The sequence below is a fragment of the Panulirus ornatus genome, chromosome 71, assembly GCF_036320965.1.
Source record: "Panulirus ornatus isolate Po-2019 chromosome 71, ASM3632096v1, whole genome shotgun sequence".
NCBI lineage: Eukaryota > Metazoa > Arthropoda > Malacostraca > Decapoda > Palinuridae > Panulirus > Panulirus ornatus.
Window position 1 is genome coordinate 12,265,804 of NC_092294.1, and position 27,532 is coordinate 12,293,335.

Sequence of the window (27,532 nt, forward strand, 5' to 3'; positions counted from 1 at the left end):
ACCGGCGTAAAACTTTTCAAAGTTACCGTCAGCGTTTTCGGTGAAAGGCTAGGATCGGTCACAGAACTCTTACGTGTTTTGTCAGCAGAATCCTGCACAAATATCTGCTTTTTACGACATTTTCTTATCTTCAGGGAATTACTGAGGTCCATCATGTCCTGAGCATTGCCCGAGCTATTCATTGCTCTAAAATTTACGATTACAAACATGGCGTATAGATACCTGGGGTTGTTATTAGCAAGAATTGATTCCTTCCTGTTAGTAGAGGACGTGCTTCATGGCTGCCCAGCAGGCTCGGTTCTTCCTCCTCTTTGTTTTATTGAAGCCTTTTCGACCATTTTTTTCCTTCTTCCTCTTCCTCCTCTTTGATCGCCTCTTATGAACTGTTTACGTTCAATCTCGCGCCTGTTGGCCCCCTGATGTGTTGAACCCTGCCTCACAACGTCTCCTCATCTGTGTAGGCTGAGGTAATGAGGAAGTTAAGATAAAAGTCTGGAAGTTGTCATCCTTATGGTATGTTGTCAACCTCTCCTCCGTCATCTTACTTATGATACAAGACAAAAATTAACAGTTACAGAAAAGAAGATGTAGCCTGTGCTCTCTCCAAAACTTCATCAGAGTTAAACTCAACCATTTTAATGAATGAACCTTTTTATACACAATTCTTCGATATATATATATATATATATATATATATATATATATATATATATATATATATATATATTCACTCAGAAGGTTCCTAAATGACGCTGTTTGTATGAGGATTTTGAGGGTGGAAGCCAGTTTCTGAAAATTGTCTATACCTTACGAACTGTAACGAACTGACTTAAAGTTACTCATATATATATATATATATATATATATATATATATATATATATATATATATATATATATATATATATATATATATGGAGAGAGAGGCAACACACTTATAGGTACATACATGAGTAAACCACAGAGGCCGGGCGACACCGCCCTACCAAGCCGCAGAATGGGAAAGTCATACATGATCTACAGTAGCGCACGTCACAACAGCTGCTGTGTCCAGGTCGGTCGTCCCGTCACACTGTGACTACCTTGTCGTTACAACCCCCCCCCCCCGCCCCCCGGTCGTTTGACGTTCCGCCAGGGGGCTGCTCAGGGCCCTAGGGACGGAAAGGTGGGGGAGGAGGGAGGAGTAAATTTGAGCGTCTGTCTGGGAAAGACGACATATTAGGAGGGAGGAAGGAAAGGATGTTCATGGTATCAAAACTTCTTGTCACAGGACGAAGCAAGTAGGAGGAAGGGGCCAGCCTGACACGTGTGCTAGCTTCGTGTTGCTGACCGAGTCTGGGGAAACCTGTTAGTGGCTGAGTCTGTTGGTTTCTGTTGGTGTTTCAGTCTTTAGGTTCACAACATTCAGGTAACGTTAGTCATTCATGAATTTCTTTAAAGAAAGTCGTCAGAGACCAAATAGCAAGTGGAAATTATATACTAGACATCATGACATTCACTAGAAAACCGAGAAACGAAGCCGATGAAATATTTAATAAATATTCAGAGATAATGAAGTATCATTAATTTATAGTCATCTATTTCTGAACGGAAATATTTCTTTGTCAGAATATTCAAAGCTACAAATATTCGACCGAAACTTCATCGTTCAACGGAGGAACAGATGATTTTAGAATCTTCAGTATCTAATCACAAATTTGAGATTCATGAAGAAGACTTAATTCAGCTTGACGTATATTTATAGAACAGATCTACGAGTCCACCAGAAAAAGCAGAAGTCGAGTCACGAATTTTAATGAATGCAACTCAGGTCGTCTCCTGTGCTCTCTCTCTCTCTCTCTCTCTCTCTCTCTCTCTCTCTCTCTCTCTCTCTCTCTCTCTCTCTCTCTCTCTCTCTCTCTCTCTCTCTCTCTCACGGTTGGCCTGCCACGGGAGAGATCAGGACACTCCAGCCATCAGCTGTCTGTCTGCTTGTCTGAGTGGCAGTGGGGCTTTGTCTGTCCACTGATGCTCCTGATTGTCTCTGTCTGTTCATCCGTCTAGGTCCCTGAGTGGTACTAGCCTTTTGTCTGTCTCTCCGTCTACCTTGTCCGTCCTGTGGTGTGTGTCTGTCTAGTCAACCCGTCTGACTCTGAGTATGGGTGTGTCTGATGCCAGTATTACTTTCTTTTCCTTCTGTCTGTCTTGTGGCGTCTCAAGGTGTCTGTCTGGCCACTCTTCTGGCTCTTTAAGGGACAGACATTTTTTTGTCGTTTTTGTTTCGTATTTGCCGTGTCTGCTGCGTTTCCTGAGTGGTCGTGACGCAATCTGTCTGGCTGGCTGTCTGTCTGAGTGGCAGGTTCTTTGCCTCTGTCCTTCCGTCTTGCGGTGCCATTTTGACGGAAATGTCCGTCTTTTTTCTCACCCATCTCGAGATACTTTACCGTCCTCAGTGTCGGTCTCTCTCTCTGTCTCTCTCTCTCTCTCTCTCTCTCTCTCTCTCTCTCTCTCTCTCTCTCTCTCTCTCTCTCTCTCTCTCTCTCTGTCTCTCTCTCTGTCTCTCTCTCTCTCTCTGTCTCTCTCTCTCTCTCTCTCTCTCTCTCTCTCTCTCTCTCTCTCTCTCTCTCTCTCTCTCTCTCTCTCTCTCTCTCTCTCCATTTCTTACCATAGTATCTGTTAAGAACCTTTGGTGTGTTGTATGATTATCTAGACTGCTAGTTTGTACTCTCCTTTATTTTCAGTTATCACTGTTGTACGGGGGATACATGTGAACCTTTATGTAGACTTGTGTGTGTGTGTGTGTGTGTGTGTGTGTGTGTGTGTGTGTGTATGTCTATCTTTGCCTGAGTCTTCATGTGTATGTAAGTGCGTGTATAGTATAAAACTCTCTCATATGTTAGGTTGTATTAAAGTTAGATATCATCATCATGTCTAAATGTATAGTCGTTTTATCAACTGGCACGGAATCATTTATGAAATTTATTGTCATTTACATTTATCAGGGACAGACAAACTTATACGAGGGTGGATGGTAACGACAAACGAATTATATAGATTTACTACACAAAACAAGTGGTTAGTAAATCAACAAGACAACACGTACGTTACCCAGAAACTCAGCATGGTGGAATGCCCCCGAAATTACCTAATGATGGAGCATGGTAGAATGCGCCCTGATCATAGGGTCATGACAGACCAGAAATCCGGATTCCGATTCGGGTTATTATGAAAACGATTACCCGGTTTGGCTGAGGTCATCAAAGAAACTATATCAAGACAGTACATGTCGACAATTATAGACGCTTGATTATTGTTTGTTGTTAAGATTATAAAGCGATGAATTATAAATGCAGACAACGTTGGAAGTGGCCCTATGTCAAAGCGTTCCCAAGGCAGATTAAACCCTGACTTAATCGAAATATATTGAAACACACCCAACTTCAGTGTCTTATGCGATGAAATAGCTCTTGACCCTTACTCCCGGAATACTTAGCTTGGTAAAACATCTTAAATCGTAGAAAACAAAACATCAGTAGACAGTTATCCTACACAAGAAGCATTGCAGAGTAGGTCTCTGTTTTATGTCGTACGCAACGTAATGAAATATACCAACGTAATCTACTCTGTCTACCCAAAATGGTAGAATGCGCCCAACCTAACGTACTCACTCGACACGGTTGAATACACTCAACCTAAGCCATATTTCTAGAATTGAAAAGAACACTAAACAGCCAGCCTGGGTCTGACCTACGCCCCCACCACAGTAGAGTACTCCACCAGTCTACCATCAACAAAAGAGCTCCTGCTATGGTAAAATACACCTCCAACTTAACCCATGTCGGCAGAATACGCCCTGACCTTACCTACACAACCAGACAAAGTGGCAAAAAGCCTTGTAAACATTATAATTACGTACCGTGGAGCGTCGCTAATGCCTTTCTGTAGACTTTTCTCGTCCGGGATGTGTTCACGCTGAGGTTCCGAATTTCTACGCTGATTTGTCCAACACAAGACTCGCTACCTCACAGGCGTTTTTTTCGTTTCTTTTTATCTTTATCGTCTGCAGTGCGTACGTTGACCCTGTCATGCTCTCAGGATCTCAAGTTTGTATTATTTGCAATTTTCTTTTTGTGAGGCACGTCCAGGTGGGTTTCTTTTTCAATTATCCGTCAGCGGGACCCGCCTGATTGACTTGCGATTCATAACCTTTCCTTGACTGAAGTGCTTCGGTTTCATGACCTTTTATTTAGGTCATTAAGAAAACTGTAGGATCTTGAACCCTTCGAGCCAAAAATCAAGACGTTCCAGCCTTTCGTAGTAGATAAACGTAGGTACGAAGGGGCGCTGACCTCCTCTCTGCTCCAGACTGGGATCTGGGGGTACAAACTACACTTTGATTCCCTCTGTGTGGACCCTGGGACCAATGGCAGACACTTTACAGGGGAACAGTCATACAAACAAACCCACTGACTTCGGATACACCAATACAATAGTCTTTCAAATCCTGGATTCAGAAAATTGTTTCGTTTACTCTTCCTTGTTCCTGGCTGTTTCTCTGATTGTCTTCTTTTTTTTTATAGTACTGGTCAAAAGGTCCATTTATTGCAACTCAAAATATTGCCAAAATTGCACCTGGGAAAGACAAGTGAACTTGATACTACCGGGATCCTTGTTATTGTTCCGTCTCTCCGGCTGGGACCTGCCAACTCCATCAAAGGGTCCGACTAATTAATCATTTTAAGACGCTACAAACCTCACACACACACACACACACACACACACACACACACACACACACATCCACAAGGTACATGTGCTAATTCTATACATCAGGTAGTGAGAAGACTACATATTGTCTTCCAGATGTATGAAGTGGAAGAAGAGACCGGGCGCGTCCATCTCTCGCTCTCCCACGACTCTACCTGCTTCAACAAGCTACACTCAGCCTGGGTGGGATACGAGACCCTGGTACTCACGCCCACACCGCCCAAACCGCCCGTGCCTGAGGTAACTTACCCACCACCCAATTGTTGCCACCTCTCCACCCTTGCCCTCTTGCAAGGGTCGAGACAGAGAATTTTCCTTCACCTTTTCATAATCACAGAGGCCGACACAGATGCAACCACTTTGTTGTATTTACCTGATCTTATCTGATTTAATATACGTTCGCTTTTTATCTTTAATGATGTTTTGGGTAAGTTGGAAGAATTTTATTTTGTTTACTTATGATTTGAATTTGGCTGTTGTGTCTGTGGGTGTGCCTTTGTACTGATGGGAATACAGCTGAGTGTTGACCTCTCTTTATATGATTGTGTTGAGAGAGAACTTGTAATATTTATAGTCTTCATCTTTGCCTCATAATTTACTCTCCTTTTTATTTTTAGTTTTATTCAGTATTTACTTTATCATATCATCCCATTCTTAACATCATTTTCACTGGATCTCTTGAAGTCTTCCCTTGTTCTTATCTTATAATCAGTTTTCTTTCTTTTTACATAAAGTTCAAATGAGAGACTTTATTTCATATTGTATATATTTCCTGTACCACCATTCAGTCCTCACCGTCTCCTGTCATACCTGCGGCGTCAAACATCTCTCAGCTTAATCTCCTCTATTTCCTTCCTTCATCTTCCCCACCACCTCCCCCGCCCACCTTGTTCCTAGTCTCACCCCTTTCCCTTTACCTTTTCCCTTTGCACTGTCTCTAAGTCCTCTTTCCATCTTCTATCTATTCCCCATCGTTCTTTTTCTTTCTCTTCTTTTGTTCTTCTCTCGGTTTTTCCTTCAGATCCCATCTTTCGTTGCTCTTACCTATTGCAATTCCCTCTCTTCTCAAACCTACTCTCTCTCTCTCTCTCTCTCTCTCTCTCTCTCTCTCTCTCTCTCTCTCTCTCTCTCTCTCTCTCTCTCTCTCTCTCTCTCTCTCTCTCTCCTCGTTACGTCCCTCTCTCTTACTTCTCGCCCACTTTCCTTCCAGGCTGCATCTGCGAAATGTACGTTCCCAGAGTGGGCTCAGGGTCAGTGGGAGAACCTGCTGGTGGAAGGGAACCTGGCCACCTACACTGACCTCCACAGTTACAAGACCTACCGAGTCTTCTGCCTGGACACCGAAATCGCTGGTCTGGTTCCAGTTTACACTCAGTCTCAGTGGTGAGTAGGGTGCTGGTGTTGGAGCTGACGATGTGTTGTGAGGGATGTTGGTGATGTCACTGATGATGATGATGTTGTGGATGGGTATTTGCGTGGTGTGTTGTTGGTATTAATGTTGTAGCTGTGTGATAAGGAGTGCGAGAATACAATCCTTTAGTCAGTGTTGTGAAAGATGTTTTTCGCTGGATGTTTCGTGGATGTTAACAACATCATGGGCGCAGATGGCGCTTAGGATATTGGCTGTAAGTCAGGGTTCCGACGATGATGTAGACCTGGGTAATGTATTCCATGAGATCGGTAGCTGTGAGCACTGAGGGAGATGGCATCAGTGTTTGCTGTTTATTACTCGGTCTCCGCTTCTGATCATTTGTTGACTATAAAGATATAGTCAGGATAGAGAGCCTCTCTCTCTGTCTGTTCGTGCATTAGGTATGGATATCTTCTTGATATCTTCACATTTGTTTCTCTCCTTTTCACCATTTCATTATGCAATATTCCGCTTCGTTCGTTTATATGAATTTTACCAATGTTTATCTCTCTCTCTCTTTCTCTCTCTCTCTCTCTCTCTCTCTCTCTCTCTCTCTCTCTCTCTCTCTCTCTCTCTCTCTCTCTCTCTCTCTCTCTCTCTCTCTCTCTCTCTCTCTCTCTCTCCATCCCTCTTCCTTTTCTTCGTCTTAACTCCCTTTCCCCACCCTCAACCTCCCTGCCATTTCCTTCTCTTGCATTCCGAGCCATCCCTTTAAGCTCCCTACACTTCCTTCCTCTGCTGTTCCGACCACCTCCCACCCATCACAACCCCGCCCTTCCTGCACGCACGCACACACGCACGTACGCTCCCTGCGTCCTGACGTCATAGCCTTCCAACGACCACACCCACAGTGCCCACAGCTGTGGGACAAAGAATAGTGAGAAGCCACGCAGCCAAGCATTCATCTCCATTAAACAACCTGTGGGTGGGGTCTCCTGCCGCGCCTTCTGCCACGCCTCCCTCTCTATCCAGAGTCTGTCACGGGAACTCGGCTGACCTTGGTCAGGTCAAGGGCTTCCTGAGCGTGTGAACCGCAGTGTTTTGCTCCTGTGTTTTGTGTGTAATGGAAGGTAGACACGAGCAAGTGCATACAATACACACCCACATGAGTGTATGGCTGTATGTTTGTACACATATATATGTGTATGTAGAAAACTTTATTTGATATTAATGAAATGTTTTTGTCGAATTTTGTTTCTTGTCGACGTTTGATTGTTTTCTTTTTATATTTCCATTTGTTTGTTGTACTGTGAATATCTTACCGTTGATAGGAAACATGAAAATATCATCTATTTCTTCATATGTTTCGAAGAAATGGATAATATTAGTAATAATCTAATTTCCTAACCTCCTGTCACTGTAGATGATACTGTACATAGATTTTTCATCACTTTACATTGATCTTGAATTAGTTTCTATTCTATATACATTTGTAAAACCTTACATGTTAACAAATTAACCTACGTATGAATTTTAAAAATGTTCTCTCTGACTGCACGTATACCCTGCATGGTTACGATAGCTAAAAGTGGAAAGTCTCCATTAAAGTAATTCGAGTTTTGGTCTGGATGACCAATCAGATCATTGGCCTGTGAACGAGCAGTCAAGTCACGCAGCACATCACGTTCCTTTGGTTGGGATGATAAAAAAACGGAAGAGCGGAGGATTTTACAGTCAATTGTTGTTAGAGATAAGTGGCTGGGTAGTTATTGGTAGTTAGGTATTTAGTGGCTACCGGGTCGTCTTGTGGAGTAACGCCCTTCCGGCTCGAAGGTAGCCAAGGGAGAAGAGGGAAAATGGGGCTGAGGAGGGTATAAAAATGAATGGGGAGGATTGTAAAATGACGGAAAGATAGAAGTGTCATACTGTCTCATAGGTTTGCCATACGTAAACCAGGACTATTTTCTTATTGCTGGTGAGTTACGAAAATGTGGGCTGGTTCATTGCTATGTGTGCATACAAACAGACATATACATGGATAGATACATATATAAATAGGTAAATGATAGACAGATAAACGGGGCGGTAGGTATGCATACAGGGAGACAGATATTTACGAATACCTAGGTACATTAAACAGAGATACCTGAGTCTTCGACAACCAGTGTCCTTATTTTCTCCCCCTCTCCCTCCAACATCACTTCTTATTTTCTAGCCTCTCACATCATCAACATTCTGCCCATTACCATCATCTTCTCCATTAACATCCCTCCATCACCAGCATCCTTTCCATTATAAGCATCCTCCACACCACCAACATCCTCCTCCCCACCTTCAACATCCTTCCCATCTCTAACATCCTCCCCATCACCAACACCATCCCCCTGCCCCCATTACCATCCCACGACACACTTCTCTCACATCCTCGTCCCCTACAACGTCCCAAGCCTAGCCTCCATCCTGACCCTACATTTACTGGCCTCAAGTTAACCCATCTTCCGCTCACTAGTAAATCCCCCTTTGATTCCTCTCCCCCACCAGCACTTCCCCTACCTCTCCCCTACACCTGGGACGCCCGCCGTAGTTCTGGTGTGAAGAAGGTCGCGTGGCAGGATATGATTATCTAATTTCAAACTGAAACTTCATCTAAAAGTTACTTGGAGGAGTAAAAAATTGAGAAAATCGTATCATGAGACGTCTAACACGTACTCAGCGCTCTAGATTAGCAGTTCTCTAGTTATTTATAATCAGCCTTGAATTTCTGTTCATTCATCCATGAGAAGTTATAACAAAGACGTAGAGATGCATGACTTATGGTACTAAGAAATTCATGCTCAGTAGTCATATCACATCCTGGGAATTTCAACGAGAAGAGAGTAGCGTTCCAACAATGGACACACGCGCGCGTGAGTTCGTCATATATTTCAAAAACTGAGTTATCTTAAATATCTAGAGACTCCAATGTCAGGTAATTAGTAATCATTAAAACAAAAATGAGTCTGGGTTGATAATGTCATGATCAGAAGAGAGTTGGAAATTTCAATGCTAAGTAAGTAGTAATCTAACAGCATTAACATTTTGTGGTGATTTCAACAGAAAGTAAGTAGTAATCCAATAATGAAAACTTATTTTGTGGATAATGTTTGCCTTTTACTAAAACATTCAGATGTTTCAGTGTCAAAATATTGATCTATAAGTGACCTTTAGGGATTGATAGAAATAATGGATCAATGATGAAGTCCTATAATAAAATAGACTTATTACCTTTATACATCTTTTTAAAATATTTGGTGGTCTTCATTCTTAAATAGTAAGCGTTTAGTGCCAAAGTTTTTCTACATTGTATAGAGTATTTTGAAGCTTTAATGACGGTTCCTTATAGTTCAGCAGTGCACTGTATATATTCTAAGTAGCGAAATTCAATAACCTGAGAGAATATACCGTGAAGTAAGTAGTAATGAAAAATATAGAGGCGTGGCAGGGTGAAAAATCCCACTATTCGAAAAGCTTTGTCATTTCAGTGCCAGGGAAATAGTGATCCATCGATGCAATACTGTGTTACCGTATTATTTATAGAGAATTTGGAGATTTCACTGCTTTGTGAGTCGTAATCCAGTAGTGCAAATTTCGAGACGAATAAGCAAATAATGCAATTAGGTAAGCGTATGATAGTGATTTATTTTGTTATGATGCTGTAAGAAAAGTAGTGCATCAGCACAAAATATAATACCAAATAAAACCTCCACTTTCTGGATCCTGGAACTGTCCAGTAACCAGACACTTCCCATCCACCGTCCAATTTGACGGTGATGTCTCATGGTGGTGTACTGTCTATAGTTTGTCTCCTGTTCACGATCGGCACTATATTAAACAACCAAGTATCATTTACTGTCTGATGGACCAAAAATTATGTTTTCATGTAGAGTCTAGCGTGCGTATGGCGTCCAGTATCTACGTGTTATTGGAGTAATTTTACTCTTCAGTTAACCTCGTATTGGCTGATGGTCGTGAACTATCGTACCGTTAGTATCGTCCCAGCCCAGAGCAGTTTACTATCCGGGAAGTCCTATTATCCCACATCCCTGGGAGAGGAAGCTGAGCAGTGGACGCCCGGGCATTGAAAGGAAGGTAGTTCAGATAATAATAGGATGCGTGTCTCATCCCTTTGGGTGATGGAGTCTCCAACGCTCAACATGACGTCCTCACCAAGACGCGCGAACCAACTTAAACCGCCACGTGCCTCCCTAAGCCAATGAGCGGCCGAGGATAACCCTCCACGTCATCATCCACGGCCCAAATTACCTGCTCCCAGTAGCCAATCGGATGACAGTAATTTGAGATGATTACCAACAAGTAATTTGAAGGGAAAATAGGGTGGGAGGGTGGAGATGAAGGAGAATATATAGATAATCAGTGATCGAGTGTTAAAGATAATATATATATATATATATATATATATATATATATATATATATATATATATATATATATATATATATATATATATATATATATTTTTTTTTTTTTTTTTTTTTTTTTTTTTTCATACTATTCGCTATTTCCCGCGATAGCGAGGTAGCGTTAAGAACAGAGGACTGGGCGTTTGAGGGAATATCATCACCTGGACCTCTTCTCTGTTCCTTCTTTTGGAAAAAAAAAAAAAAAAAAAAAGAGAGGGGAGGATTTCCAGCCCCCCGCTCCCCTCCCTTTTAGTCGCCTTCTACGACACGCAGGGAATACGTGGGAAGTATTCTTTCTCCCCTATCCCCAGGGATATATATATATATATATATGTATATATGTCATTCATTTTGATTACCCCAGGATGCCATTCTAATAAGGGGTCCTGGTGTTACCCAGAACCTTTAAGAACGTTTCTGTAGTCCAGATAGCAGGGAACTGATGAACTCCTGTGGAGCGACACGTTCTTTGACGAGACCGCATTCCCACTGGCACAGCCCTGCGAAATGTGACTTTACAATCGCGATGGAACCTCGTGCTAGCGGAGTTCTTTAACACACACACACACACACACACACACACACACAGAGAGAGAGAGAGAGAGAGAGAGAGAGAGAGAGAGAGAGAGAGAGAGAGAGAGAGAGAGAGAGAGGGAGAGAGAGAGAGAGAGAGAGAGAGAGAGAGAGAGAGAGAGAGAGAGAGAGGGTACTAACTACGAGTCATCATTAGGCCCCAGGACCTGTCGCACCTCTCCACCTAACTACCTTCCTCCCATACTGTCACTTCCGTAGCATCCCGGCGCCCCAGTACCCTGCTCATTTCCTCCAGTATTCGCTCACGCAGGGTAGGCGGAACAGTCACTCCCAGGACGAAACATTTCACAAGTTTTTCAACGGATCGAATTGGTGAATTACCCAGGGCAGGTGCGACCAGGGGTCCGGAACAGCCAACCAGCCACCCAGCACCAAGCCTGATTAGGTGAGCTCACCTCCTCTCTAGAGGCTCTAGAACCAAGTGGATATTATCCAAGTAAGCCCTATAGTTCTCTAGAGCCTCTAGCGTTAGGAGACTATCAGCTAGGAGAACCTGGCCAAACTCCAGAGCTTTTAGACTGACGCGACCGCATCTGGAAATACCCTCCGGGGATTCCATGAATCATTGTCAAAAGTGGAAACTAGATATGATTAACTTATTGATGACTACTGCTATCTATCTGTTTATCTATCTATATGTCTATCTATCAATGTGTGTGTGTCTGTGTGTGTATTCTATTGTGTATGTGTGTGTGTGTGTGTGTGTGTGTGTGTGTGTGTGTGTGTGTGTGTGTGTGCGTTATTAGGCTCCGCCGACTTGTAGTTACGCAGTGAAAGAAACTAAAAAAGAGTAAAGTTTTATGAAGGACCTTCACCATCCAAAAAGAGTCCATCATTACCCTGCTTCATAGTGATGTGTAACCTCGAAGCTTCGGGATCCTTGGAAAAATGTACTGAAGTTTTATACTATATATATATATATATATATATATATATATATATATATATAGTATATTCCTCCCTAACCACCCGGTTCATGAACAGATTAAACAGCCATGGTAACATCACACACCTTTGATGTAGACCCACCATCGCCGGGAGCCACCCAACCTTCCACCCTCCTACTCGCACATACATCTTACCTTTCCGATAAGAAATCTTCACTGTATTTGATAACTTTCCTCCCACACTCCTCCTCCTCCTCCTCCTCCTGGCTCTGTCACCCGCCACTCTCCTACACGAGCATACACATGGATAGATAGATAGTTAGATAGATAGATGAATACCTTCACCTGTTCAGTCCAGTACAAGAGTTGGAGACCTTCAACACGAGCATCGCAGTGGGGCTTCAAGGGTGGTCAGAGGGCGTTCATAAAGGCAACAAACGCAGCGAGGGAGGGAGTGAAGGAGCTGGTAACATTAACGGCCCAGCAGTGGGAGTTTAAATCCACCCTGTGGAGTGAGGGAGGGTGTAGGTGGGGAGCATCAGGCGCCAGTATTGGCCGCGAGCGGTCATAAACACTTACCAACACACAGCTTCCGTTTCCGCAGACACGCTGCCGGGGTACGATAATGGCAACAGGTACACTGTCTGGACACGATCACAACGGCAGAAGTACGTTAGTTATTGTTAGCGGTACGATAATCATCGTAAGGGTACTTTGGTATGTGCAAGAGTACGAAGGTTGCTGATATGCATACAACGAGGGATGCAGTGTTTACGATAATGTCATCCCTCTTGCCTATACGATATAACTTTATGAATACATCATCGAGTTCAAGGATACTGAGAATAATTTTCAAGGTGCAATGATTGCGTCATCAGGCTAATTATCAGAGAGAATAATAAAACTTTGATGTAAAAGAATTACGATTGCAAGGTTATACGATAACTTTAAAAGTGTGATAAAAAGACTTAAATAGAACGAGGATTATCAGATGAAGTTACTTGTGTCTCAGACTTCTGGACGTTGAATCCTGTGTAACCATTACCCAAGGTTTTTTTTACAACCCGTCTTTTTAAATCGCCGCCACCACTCCTTGTGTAAATTGCTGCGTTTCCTGTAAGACTCGCCCGTAAAAGCCAGGGCGAATATTAATTCTTTGGTGTAGCAAAACAGACTCGGCGTCTAGTGGGTCAGCGATATCTTGAAGCTTGACCCATACTATAATGTTGATACAGTAAGATTTTACTCTGTATTCTAACGATATTTGGAGGTTTTATAGTTATTATTATTATTATTATTATTAGTATTATTATTATTATTATTATTATTATTATTATTATCATTATTATTATCATTATTATTATTATTATCATTATTGTTATTATTATCATATATTGTCTGTGTGTATGTGTGTCTGGCTTTACCTCTGGTCGAGTTTATGTGTCTGTCCGTCTGTCTGTTGCTGGCGAACCAGAATACATTTCACAGGAATAATCACGTGACAAACGGCTGAATGAAACACCTGGTGACACAAGACAAGAGTCACCTCACAGTATACTTACCACGGCTCAACGACCAGAATCTGGAGACGAAAGAAAATTTACAGCGCGTCGTATCAGTCATATCAGCTCCTATCTGTCGAAATATTTCATCGTTGAACATAGAATTACTACCGAAAAACGAGTTCGTGATCTCCGGGTTTAACGAATCATGTGTTACACTGCGTATGACGAAAGCGTGAAGAAGGAAAGGAAGTGTGTTGTAAAAAGAGATGCATCAAAGAAAATTATTGCGGAAAATCATATATATGAAGGAGGGACTTAATACGAAAGCCGACTCGATTGCAGGTCTCACACGACATTATAGGTGGCAGTATCTGCCTCGTGCCAGGGTTGCATGGTGTTCCACCTACAGGATGGTCGAGGCGTTATGTGCAAATACATACATATATAACACATACACAGATACACATATAGATACATACATATACTTGCACAGCCACACACGGGCATATACATAGGTGCAGACGTACAAAATGATTACATAGAGGATATACACAGAACCCGGGACTTCACCCTGTGCCACACTTGCTGCTTGGCCGCCTACCACACCTGCCAACTAACCAACTACACCCAGCAGGTGTAGCCAGCGCCTGCGTGACGAGGTGGTGGCAATAATAAGCTTACCTTCCATCCTGACCTTTACATGACAGAAAGACTTAAGAATTCTAATCTCACGCAATCGGATGTGATAGTCGACTAGATCTGCAAATTAGTTCATAAGTAGATCTTGCATACATTCTAGAATTATAGGCATAAAGATAGATTATTATCTATCAGCGGTGGAAAAAAAATGACAGTCAGTATAGAGGACCGTGAGAAGTCATCTCAAACGACAACTCTACATTAAGTCAAGGCATCATCTCTTGTTCGATCATGGTGCTGTAAAGTCTTTCTTTCATATCTGAATACATTCGGAAACGCTCATGTCAGAAAGTGTATCTAAACCCAGCGCAACAGTCGTGACATTCCTGTGTTAAGCATATGTTTGTTCACACTTATTTAAGATAATTGTTGCACTGTCTGCTTGGCCTTGATGCAGTTTATACATCATATCCTCTGCAGCTCATTCTTTTGATACTTTTTTCTTTTCTCCTCATTCTTTTTCTCTTGTTATTCTTGTTCATCCTTCTTCATGCATCTTATCTTCATCCGTTCCTCTCTCATTTTTCCACACTTACCGCTCTTTGTCAGTCCTCCTTCTCTTTTATTTTTTCCCCTGTATTTCCTCTGGTTTCTTCTTTCTCTTCCCTGTTTTCCTATTGTTATTCTTTTTAATCCTTCCTCTTGTTTTGTATCTTCTCATCCTTTTATCTTTCCACCCTCCACATTCTCCGTTCCCTATCAGTCCTCCTCCTTCCATACTTCCCTCCTTTGTGTATCTGTAGTTCCTCTCCTCTCAAAGGTACGGGAGTAGGGAGGGAAGAGAGGGGAGGGTCTGCGGTTCCTAATGTGTTTCTGCCAATGTCCAGGATATCCAAGGCACCAGGTCAGCCGGAGACTTGGTCCTCCTACCCAACTTCGCTAACATTGTCGGCCGCTAACTTGAGCCGGTATAAGACTTAGTAATAGCTTGAGTGTGGTGCAGAAAATTACATCCGCTGCCATCATCATGCCGCATAAGAACACTGATGGTATGAACGCTAATACGGAACAGTATTGAATTATATGCAGGAGACTGAGGGCTCTGTAAAAAAGATTTTTGCATCATCAGAAAGACGAGGTTTTAACAAATGTAGAGTCATTAAAGCGTTCTACAGTAGCATATGTACGATTAACATCTCTTAAGATGGTCTGTTAGATATATGACAGCAAGTTTGATGTCAGTGTTGTACATAACGTACAGAGGAGAGGTTTGGGTGGGAATGCTTCATAATGAACTTGGGTATTGCATAGGTTACTCATGATCCTGGACACAGCACCAGAGGTCCCACTGTTTTTCGCCCATTTTCGTCAACTGCGGCTCTGTTTATTTACATGGGACCAAAAGGGAACAGGCTTTTTCTTAAAGACCAAAGCCCATGTCAGCTTGAAGCCTAGCAAATCTTTACCAACAGCAAAATTACCTCATCACTTGGTCAGGTGGTGTTCGATAATGTCCTTAAGATAGCGATGATATTCTCGATGATGGTGCTGGTCACCATATCTTCCTCAACTTCACAGTTTCCTGACAACAGGCGTTTTCCTTGGCTGGCAACGACTTGGGTGAATAAATTACAATAATGTCTCTGTGTTCTCTCTTCTTTGTCCAAGAACTCATGCGTCGCGAAGCTTGAGAATGTATTCCTTCAAATCACCCTTGAACTACTGATGTTTATGTTCTCTTCTTTCCCTCGCTTTCTGGTGTTTAGTTCTGATACTTTGACGATTGTTGAAATAGTTCTCTTTTCATTCTTAATTGGACGCATTTATTTCAGAACTTACTTTGAATGTACTATAAATAAATCAGTAATATCTTCCTTGCTATCTTCCTCTGATTTTCCCGCTTTCCTCCTCCCACATGATCCACTGGTATATAGATATCGTCTTATTTTCCGATACAGTGGAACGGAGGCCTTCACATGTCTGGCGATGCAGGAGAGAAGTTCCAACGTTATGGAGTTCCAAATAAGTAAGTCTTTTAAAATGTAATTGTTTATACTTTAGAATAATTAACATAAAAACACTGTTTGCATTATTTCTGCTTGGCATTTCAAGATTCAAGTAAGTTGTAATAAATGTTTAAAGTAATATTAGAAATATCTTCTGTACTTGTTCTGTTTCTCGCCCAGAGAATATGGCTTTTACTCATTTTGAATCGGTAATAATGTAAGTCGTGGACTTAAAGTGAGGCATTTATGAAGTCTATTCTCAAACGTATCTATAGTACTGCTTTCAGCCACTTTACTTGGCAAATCGTTCCATATGTTAACATAAACCTTGGCAATAATTTATCTATATCCGCTGCTGAGCGGTGGCCACAGAGACACAGACACACGGTCACAGACATATGAGGACACAGGGACTCATAAGACCACAGACACACGTGGACACTCGTACACAGACCTACTCCCCTTCCGGACTGGGCTGGTAAGAGATTAGAACCAAAACCACAGTTATTATCATTACGACTTACATCATCAACCACAGAATTCGATCAGTGGCCATCACTCGTACCACCACCACCGCTGACACCACAACAACCACCACTACCACCACTACCACTAATCCTTCCGCTACCACCACAGGTCCAGACGTCAAGGAGCAGTATGAGGAGGGACTCTGCTCTTCCCCAGCCTCTCTGACGTGGGATTCCTGGGTCACCAGAGGACGTGAGTTATGACTAGATTGTTATCTTAACTTCATGTGATATAACAACTTCAGTAAGATTACAGTAGTATGATATCTTATCAAGTAATATTACTTGTTTCAGTGTGATTACATATTATGGCTATTTCCGTGAATGATCTACATGTGTGGTTATCTTTGTGATATCTATGTTCTATGAAGCGTGATTTGTTACGTGGCTTTCCACATGTCTGAAGATGTGTGAGAACAGGATGAGCTTGTGACTACTTCTCAAAATGTGTTTCTTATATCAAAACCTTTAATGACCAGAATCTACGAGTAATATTGAGTTTGAATGTATCGTACATATGTTCCTCACGTACCTATTACGATTCCATAACATATGTCTACGATAAACCTCTGTAAATGAATTTCATTAACATTATGATACCTAATACGTATTTGAAAACAAAATAATTATAATTAGAGGACACCCTATTGCTTTTTTCTCAAAATTCTAGAAACTGTTGACATACATATTGCTTACGAGAAGAAGTGATCATATGGGATCTTTGGATCCTTTTTTCCAAACCTCAGACATCCCTAGACCGACTGTCAGTTACCACGGACATGAAACCCCTTATTTTTTTATCATTATCATTATTATAGTCTTCACAGCTTGGTATCCCTATTCCCATGAAATGATTTACAGTTTGAATTATCTGACAAATCTATTTTTTTCGGAGCTGAACATTACCTGACTTACATACAAGTTGTTATAATCGAGCCAGGAATATTTTCCGTGGTTGTATTTACCTCCGTCCTATAGTCCAGGAGGCGACAGCAACACATACGTTGTTCACTGATACAAGGTGGCTGGGTCAGATCCTTTTGATTGACGTCATTATCGTTCGGTTAACATTCTGGGGATTTTCAGCCCAGAGCGGGAGATGGAATGACAAATATATGTGACACAGTCAGAACGTTGTCTGCTGAGGTGGATACGTGTTTACAATAGGCATATTCAGACTTGCTTTCTTAACACTGAAGGTAAATAGATTTATCTATATCTTTCGAGAAAACAGATTGAAGGTATATAAGCATATCAGTTAACTGAATTCCTTTTTATCGCTGTCAAACTAGAAGTAATTATCGCTATGAACTAGCGGAAATATAAGAAATTTAGTTAAAACCCAACATGGTGCCTAAAGGAACGATTGCGGTCGAGGGAGACGTAAGAAGCATGAGTGGAGTGTCCTCAGCGGATCCACGCCTCACTGACGAACGTGGAGGAATTATATTGGCCCGTGCTGCTTGGGTGACCATCCCAGTTTTTGTCCGAGTTTTATACCAAAACTCGTTCCATCTACTGTTATGTTAAGGATGGAGAGGTCCTGGAGCGTCCTGATAGATCCGAACAGATGGGGTACACCAGTACGTTGACGATTCTCTTTAAACGATCAACAATTTCGGACGAGACTTCCTTTAAGTTTCACTTGGCAATAAGAAAAACGCTCAGTGTTTTCTCGTCTTCTCGCGGCTGCTGTTTTTATCATGTTGGCTGTCAGTGTTCCGATCTTCCCGGTAATTTGTGGCACAAGGATGGGGAAATTGCAGTATTCTACCGACAAATTAGATGTATTAGATTTTGATAGATTTAGAAGTATTTTCTTTAGATGTGTTAGAATTTGATGTATTAGATCTTAGTGTATGAATCTTTGATGTATTGAATATAGATGTATTAGATTAAGGTGTTTTGGGCGTCCCAGTAACGAAACCTTTCGAGGTAGCTGGTGTGATTGGCATGTAGTTTGCTGTGGATTCTGAAACTGGTGTGTGTGTGTGTGTGAGAGAGAGAGAGAGAGAGAGAGAGAGAGAGAGAGAGAGAGAGAGAGAGAGAGAGAGAGAGAGAGAGAGAAGGGAGGGGGGGAGGGAATTTTGATCGTTAGATTGTGTATTGGATGAGACAGTTCTTTAACTGTGGACTGTAAGGCTTGTGTGTGTGATGTAGACTGAGGCTTCATTTGGAGAACTGAAAGATTGGCATGACAATCATGCTTTGGACTGCGGAACTGACTGGGTAGTGGAATATCCAGGCGATGTAAAAGATTGTGATGTGTGTGTGTGTGTGTGTGTGTGTGTGTGTGTGTGTGTGTGTGTTTGTGTCTGTGTGGTAGACTGTAGACTGTCAGGCCGGTGATTACGGATGAGGTACTCATATCGTAGAGTCAGCATGTGTGCCATGAAGCGTTCAGTCACTGAACACTCTCAGTTAGAATGGTCTGTGAGAAGCGACAGTCTTTCGTTGACCCGACTGTTAGACTGGCTTGTGAAGAGTGAGACAATCACTCAATGACCTGGCTTCTCAACTGGTGTGTGGGGAATGACGTGTCAGACAGGGAGCTGAGAAATGCAAGCCCGTTCTCGGAAGCGAGAAAAAAAAATCTGCAATGAGTCTCTGGCAATAAACTCTGTGTGTGGCTTTTAGGAGACTTGCGCTGGTCTCTCCTCTGGTGATTGTAGGCCATGCCAACGTTCCAACGCGTTAATCTTCATGAACACCATGACAATAAGCATCCTGCCGGACACAATAACAATATTGGTCTCGTTCCCGTACCTATCCTCTCCCAGATATTAAAGTACATCTTGTCATGCTATCCAATGTTTTCTTTGTGACGCGAGGATTCCTGTGTGTAGTACCACATGAACGGAGAGGCTTCCCTTACCTCGCTATGTACACAACACAAGATTCACTTGCGTTTCTCGAAGGTCTTGCCGGAAATTCTGAGACATAAAAGGAAATATCAAAGGCATTTGTCACCCGTTTGGGGAAATACGTTTTCAGCGTTTGATGTGTTTTTTGGCGACAAGAAGCAACTGGGTTTAACACTGCAAGAACATGGCAAATACAGTTCCTCGTAGTGTTCGTTTCCCTCTAATAGACAATAGAGAACCAAGACAACAGACTATACTCACATGAATTATGAACTCATATAAGAAGAAAAAAAAACCGTTCGTATGGGAAACAAACTTGGATATTTCCGGTTCCCAGCCTGAAGAAGGAGTTGGGGAAGGGGTCCCCCCCCCCCAGTGGTTTTTAGAAGTGCATGAATCATCCTGGGGTATCGGCAGCCTGGTGTGGTCGCCTGGTACCAGATGTGACTCGCGAGCAGCTAGCGGGTGAATGTGACTCACAGGGGTCATCCCTAGTGACCAGACGTGACTCACAGGGTCATCTCTAGTGACTAGATATGACTCACTGAATAGAAAGACGTGGCTCACCTCCGTCATACCGAAGAAGAAGTAATGGCCATCTTCCATATGTCTGACCCTCACTAGAAACCTCAATGTAACTTCCTGAGTTGACATCCTCGTAATATATGCACCAGCCTGTTAGATATTTGCCAACATATCATGATACACCGCGCCCTGTTCTCATATTTGATGAAGTGTACCATCTCTCTGCCTCGTATCCCAGCAACTTAGTCTTAGCTGAAAGAGGGACAATACTACACTTCCTCTGTGAAAAATGTACATCCGATCAGATGAATAAAACGAATAATTACGGATGCCACGGACGGAGTAATGCATAAGTGTTCCTGGTTCACTGCGTCCAGCTTGACAGAGCTTTAACTGTCCGGTTCGTTGGTGCTGAGGCGGTACAGGAGTTCCCACGACCCTCTCAACGTTCTCTGTCTCTTCCTCTCCTCTTCTTCTAACCTCTCTCTTCCTCTCCTCAACCACTGCTGCTTCATCTGCCCCACTTTACCTCTTCCTTCTCTTCCAACACCATCCTTTCCCTCCCAGAGAACCTCCCCTTTCCCATTCTCGATACCTCTTGGTGAGCCTGTCTTCCGTAGCGTCTACCCGTCCTGAGTGTCTGTCTGTCTGTCTGGAGGACGAGGAAGGGGATGGGGAGTGTCGTGTGGCCGGAACACAACATTACTGGGAAAAATTCCCACTTGCCTGGCCATCTGTTGTCTCTTACACTGAGTGTTGTAGCCTGAGGGCACTCTCACGCTCTCTCTCTCTCTCTCTCTCTCTCTCTCTCTCTCTCTCTCTCTCTCTCTTAGATTTCGTTCACCAACATCGCTAACACGACTCTTCACCGCATCTCAAAACCAGCGCTACCACTACAACCAGCACCCACCATCGCTACCGTGATCTCCTCCACCACCGCCGCCACCACCACCACCATAACCAACATCATCACCATCATCATCTCCAACACAACGACCATCCCCTACCTTCTACCAGCACCAGGACGACTACTACCACCACCACCACCTCTTCTGAACCAGAGCCGTCAGCCAGCAGACCGCCGATACACCTTGTGGTTGCATCGACCAATTACCGAGTACCTGTGCTACCGACCCTTCCTGTCCGCCCTTACCGCTTCCTCTGCAACAGGATTTTTCTCTCCTTGGGTTCGCCCCTAAAGACAGCAATTTACATTACATTAGTTTCCCCTGCGATTATAGTCCTTCACGTACCCTCGGGACACGTCAGTTTCATACGTCGTCGACAGGGTCACACCTTCCCTCCCTCCCTCCTTCGCTCTCTCCCATCCACCTGCCTCTCCCACTCTTTCCCTTACCCACACTCTCCCTACGGAGTGAGAGAGTAAGAGCATACCGGTGGCGATAACCCAGCCCCGCCGCTCACCCTCCTCCGCTCTCCACAGGAAAGACCGAACGTTAAAAGCATTTCGTCACCAAGCTTTCCTTCGATTCCTCTCCCATTTTATCCATCGATAACCCAGGACTCTCTGGTCAGACAACCCTTCCTCTTCCCCCTCCCTCACCGCAGGTTGAAACTAAGATGTCATGCGTCACGACGGAGCAGCGACCGACCACCTGGCTCTTGTTCCGTGCGACGCTGGTTCCCTGGAACGCGATGGATGTGCCGAGCATACGTCCATAGGCAAGGGTGCAGCTGGGGCTGTAGTTCAGAGGGTGATTGTGGGTTACGTTAGGGTTACTGTAGGGTAGACACACACACACACACACACACACACACACACACACACACACATACAGACCCTCTTTCTCTTCCCAAACCCATCCCATCCCTTACACAGCACCCTGCACTCTTTCCCTTCTAAACAGCTCGTCCTTTGGTGTGAGAGAACCTTCTACTTTACTATTTTGTTACCATCCGTAGTGTAGGGGTGGAGAGGGACCTTCTGCTTTACTAAACTGTCCCTATGTATTGTGGTGGGTGGTGGTCGATGCATATGCTGTATTACTCTGTCTTCATCCCCATGGCTCAGGAATATAAGATACCTTTACTATCCTCCAGCAGATAACCTCGTCTTAGACCATCAGGTCTTCTGTTTTCTGTCACTTTCACGTACTTCTCCTCCCCCCAGGTGTGGACAGGTTCAAGCAGTCGCCGTGTCCAGTGGCTGGAGAGTACACAGGGGTGATTCCTGACGCCTCAGTGCTGTGTGCTAAGCTCTACTCAGACTGCAACAACCCAGAGATCATGTTCTACACCGTCTTCTCCTGCTACAACAGGTCCGAGATCTTTGAAGGTCAGTACCGGATGTGATTCACTCGTTGTGATCTTGCACGTGTTACCACAAACTGTTCCTTATTTTCCTTTTTGCTCAGGTACAGACGTCGGCTACACCTGCACACAGTTCTAAAAACTAAAGCAAGACTCTGTGATTTTTCTATTGCTTAACCACAGTTAAAACTATCCAGAAAACTAAGAAATATTCTGATGGATTACAAAGGTCATTACCTTTGGCTGACTTTACGTGATATCAGGTATTTTCCTTGAGTCCAGAAACTTCAGTTGACCTTACTGGCATGACCTAGATTGTCCCTGGCCTCCGACAGAGCGGGAGTACCGATGCCTGGGTCAGTGGAGCGAGACTGGGGTGACGTACACATACACAGAACGACGGGACAAAGATGGTTACGAGTGCTTCGCCGGCGTCGTGGTCAATGACGGAGAGATCTACATCATGGAAGCCGGTGCCAACTGCCAGCGCGGCCTCCAGGCTCTCTCGTTCGGCATGAAACTCGTTAAGCAAGGTCAGTCGCGCGCCCCCGAGAGAGAGAGAGAGAGAGAGAGAGAGAGAGAGAGAGAGAGAGAGAGAGAGAGAGAGAGAGAGAGAGAGAGAGAGAGAGAGGATGTATGGGATCGAGAATAACCCTTGCTCAGTATGCTTAAGGCAAACAAGGACCTCCACACTTATATAAAAGCTTCTTACGTTTTACATTGTACTCTAAGCTGATTTATGTGAGACAAACAGATCCACTTAGGGAGAAAACTATAACTCACACTATATTTCTTCACGGATTTGTATGCATTAGAGAAATACATTATCGAAATAACATTCCACTAATGTTTCTCAGGGTAATCCCAGTGATAGAAAGTATGATTAACATTCCTGGGAATTACTTCGAGTCAAATTGCTTGTTCAGAAGGGCTTCAGTGCCATAGAACCCTTCTAGCAATGTCTTAGTTCATAAGTAAATCTCGTATCTTCATCTAAGTAGCCTCTGTACAAGACAAAAGCATTAAAGACATTAAAACGTTAGTTAAAGTTCATTCAGAGTTTTCTAAGTCTTTATGTTTAGGGTTTAGATGCTATGGCATTGTAGACAGCCTCAGCATTCTAATGTGGGTCATGAGACCATAATCACTGTTAGATGATCTCCATCTGAGAACTGTGTCCTTCTCTCACCCACACAGCACCGTGTCTAAACGACCCCGCTATAGCCCAGAGACCCAACATGTCTCCCCCGACGCAACCATCGTGGTGGAACACAACCCGAAATCCGTGGACCAAGAAGACCTCCCCCACTACAACCAAGCCTTCCCCCGAGAACGATCCGAAGGGAGGCGTGTCCACCAGGACCCCGCACGTCCTTCCGGCCTGCGTCAGTGTGGCGGTGGTCGTGGCTGTACAAAGGTGGTGGGTGTAGAGTGCCAAGGAGGAGGTGCTTCCTTACCTAGTGGCACCTGGGCCCACCCCTCGCCACGTCCCTGCCAATCAAAGCCGCTTTCCTAATGGTTGAGGGTATAGGGTCTTCACGCATTGCCAGCTTTATTATATATATATATATATATATATATATATATATATATATATATATATATATATATATATATATATATATACATATATATATATATATATTGCACCAAAAATGTATCTATTAGAGGATAGTCAGGTATTATGTTTTGTATATACAGTCAGTATATATGAACTCGAAGGGTCCCCTATGTGGACCATCGTGGCTCATATATGGTAAAGGGACATTACGTTTATGTTGTGACATTATATATATATATATATATATATATATATATATATATATATATATATATATATATATATATATATATATATATATATATACACACACACACACACACACGACGAAAGTTATAGTGTTAACTTCGTATTGTGAAGCTTCACTGATCTCTGATTTTTTAAGAGGACAGAAATTATACTAGTAAGAAGCCACTCTAGTCTGGCAACGATAGATTATATCAGAAATTATTTATAATTTTATTGCACAAATTGCCTTCTTCCTAGATCACTGCTCAATCAAATACCTAGTTGTAGAACCAGGGCTGATCTTACACTGTGAGTCCTCTCGGCTCTGCCTCCATAATTTACTGCAGAACCAAAGTTGGTCTTCCATGGTAAGAACCCTCAGCTCTGACCTCCTGTCATCCGTTGAAAAACCAAAGCTGATCATCCATACCAAAGCCTCAGTGTCTGGCATCCTAACTTACAAAATGACTCTTAAATTTGTAACACTTGAACTAGATGGAGACACTCCTCCTGCCTCACACTAGAGAAAGCCCCCCTGTTGGCACTCGTTAGGGAGACTGACATCAGTTCAGTCTACTGTTGGTAGCGGATATTGTCCAGTTCTCATGACAGATAAGGTGTACTCCAGCCTAATATCAGGAAAAGGGCCCCCATCAGCACATATGCTAGAGGCGGAAACTTCTCGAGTCTTTTACTGGAACAAAACTCCAGCACTTGTACGAGAAGGAGGAACACTCCAATCATGTCAGTGGAAAAGTACAGTTACAAGTAGGAGGCTCTCTCTCTCAGTCTAACAAAAGAGAAAGAAAATTCTAGCAATTTGATTAGAAGTAGAACCTTCCCCCAGTCTAATATGAGAACCACTACGCTCTATCACAAGAGAGAGGGTCCCCTAGCACCTCTAGAACTTGTACTTTGTTTTCCTTTTCGTTAGTGTTAAGAGAAATGGTGGCAGACGCAGCTGCTAGAGCGTGTGCCTCAAGTCGACATAATTTTATGGAGTCAACATTTAGTCCTTGAGTGATACAACACGGGCGTCTGCTCCATGGTTGATATAGGTTAAAGGAAGCAACAAGAGGTCCTGCATAACTCCTGGCAGGATGCCTCAGGTCTCGGTGCACAGGTTCCTCCTACAAGCAGTGGATGGGGAAACAAATCAAGATAACCAAATCATGGATTTCATGATGGATGTCATGACTTTAAGGGCATTAGCTCTTTTACTTGTGGGTTTGTGGGTGTTAAATATACAACCTAACCTAAGTCATGTAGTTGTTACTGGATGTCTGAAATATATTGGTTCACATCTAAGTGACAAGGAGTCGCGAGACAATAGACCGATCATGAACGTTATCTCCTCAACTTTTTATTCTAAAAGATTCGCCAGACCTTATCCTGGCACAGAGCCCTGACTTTTAGACGGCCCCTTCCACCTTTATTTCATTTCCTTCTTGAACCTGAAAGTTATCAAGCCTCAAACAGAGGCCTTACAAAGACTGTTCAGTGATCTTTGAATTTCGATTTTTGACAGTATCTTTGAAAATGATTCTTTTATCATTAATACTGTCTTAGCAAAATAGTTTTTCCCACAAGAGGCCGTTAAAGAGCATAGAAAAAATAGAACGATTTAGTCTTAAGGATATGTACATGTGAGCTGTGAAACAGAAGTCTTCTTGTGTGTGCATGGGGAAAGAAGAGAAATGAATCTATTTGGTGAATACATTTCCAATAAAGTCCATGTTTTATGTAAGATTATGCAGTTCCTGGAGATTATAAGAATTACATGCTTTTGTGGAGATAAACGTGGGCTAAGGCTTGCACAGGAGTCATGTGACAGGTTCCAACACAGCTGTGAATTGTATGTTATCGTCACAGTTCCACAGGGAACATATTTACTTAATAAAATACATTCCAAGGTTTATATATGTGTCGTTATGTTTTTGTATATATTTTTTGTATATTATGTAAATAGTCTATTATATCCCGTCAATAATAAAGTGCTTTGCTTTTCACATGATTTCCTTTTCTCAATAATTTTGTAGGTACTTCCTGCATTGTAAACTAATTGTCTTGATTTACCATAGTTGAAGCCTCCATATTTTTTCTGACTGTTAGTATCACTACCTATGTTTTCCATTATTGGATCACCATGAGTAATATATAACGATACTAATGATAATAATGATGATAATGATAGTAATAATGATAAAGCTACACGAGGATATAGAAAATGTCAATATGAATATTTTATCTCCAACAACACCGTTCTTTGAATTTTCCTGAAAAAATGAAATGCATCACGTAATGCAAAGCTCTATCTTAAATCAAATAAGACATCGAATTTCTTCCGGAATCTTACATTGTTTGAGGAAAGAACATCACTGAAAGACTCCGAACGGCAGACATCTGTAATTTACTTCAGTCTTCCCTTAAAAAAGATAAATTTTCTGACATTCGCTTCTGGTTTTCTTTGTTTAATGATTGAGTTGTAATATCGTGATATTATAAATATTTAACCAATGTCAAACTTCAGTTACGGTTTGTACATATAGTATCTCTACAGTATATTATTTTTGAAACAGTCATACATCACATCCTGTGTGTCCGTGTATTTGTATGAAGACGATAGTTTCCTTAACCCAATCATATATCATTCAAGATACTTATTTGCTTGCCAACCAAACTAAATGCTGCTCTACAAGGGAAAATGCACAACACAAAGGATGAAATGTTTTCAAACCATTGCCATTCACTTCTAAGATATACATGGTAAAATATCTGGCTAAAATGACCGTTCGTAGTTGGCCGCCATTATATCCAATAACAATAGTCACAGGGCTGCCCAGGGTGATCCGGGCCAGTGTTCATGGGGCAAGTGACCGTACCGGTGCGCAGGAAGGGTTTACACACACGTTTGCTTCAACCATTCATAATGAAGTATGAATGGCTCTCCAAATACATGTTTTTATTTTCGAGAGGACACCATCTTACATGAGGTATGTGTATATCATATGGACAAGTCGCTGTTAGGCAATCATCTTTCGATTCGTTTTGTTTAGTGTTTTATGATCATGTGTTTTGGTTAAGATCTTAACTGAACTCGTAATCACCTTGTGAAGATCAAATGGTATAATTAGCGTATCATAAATGCTATGGGAAATGCTATCGTGCTGATGAATATGTGGTGCCCACGTAAACTTATTGTTTAGGCTCCATTTAGAAGTTTCATTTCATTACGAGTTGTTCTCTTATTGATACCGGTCAAGACCTAGCCAAGGAACGCTAACGAGTGTGAACGAGCGAACGAGCATTCGCTTGCGATTACTCTATGCATGCATTCGGTTATGTTCCGAGAAGTGACAACAGCATTTT

The 27,532-nt window shown here is 42.5% G+C and overlaps 2 protein-coding genes across 2 annotated transcripts in view; both read left to right on the plus strand.

Annotated features, from left to right (window-relative positions):
- The window catches only part of LOC139747941 (uncharacterized), a 70,623-nt gene extending 44,451 nt beyond the window's left edge, over positions 1-26,172 (plus strand). The window contains exons 6-12 of the mRNA XM_071660433.1: positions 4,842-4,985; positions 5,956-6,128; positions 16,140-16,207; positions 16,824-16,907; positions 22,235-22,399; positions 22,710-22,907; positions 23,572-26,172. Of these exons, the coding sequence (XP_071516534.1) occupies positions 4,842-4,985; positions 5,956-6,128; positions 16,140-16,207; positions 16,824-16,907; positions 22,235-22,399; positions 22,710-22,907; positions 23,572-23,804 (1,065 nt within the window). The 3' untranslated portion in view covers positions 23,805-26,172. The remainder of the gene's footprint in view (positions 1-4,841; positions 4,986-5,955; positions 6,129-16,139; positions 16,208-16,823; positions 16,908-22,234; positions 22,400-22,709; positions 22,908-23,571) is intronic.
- Positions 26,173-26,552: 380 nt separating this feature from the next.
- LOC139747940 (uncharacterized) overlaps positions 26,553-27,532 on the plus strand; it is a 60,648-nt gene continuing 59,668 nt past the window's right edge. The window contains exon 1 of the mRNA XM_071660432.1: positions 26,553-27,156. The gene's annotated coding sequence lies outside the window, so the exon portion shown is untranslated. The remainder of the gene's footprint in view (positions 27,157-27,532) is intronic.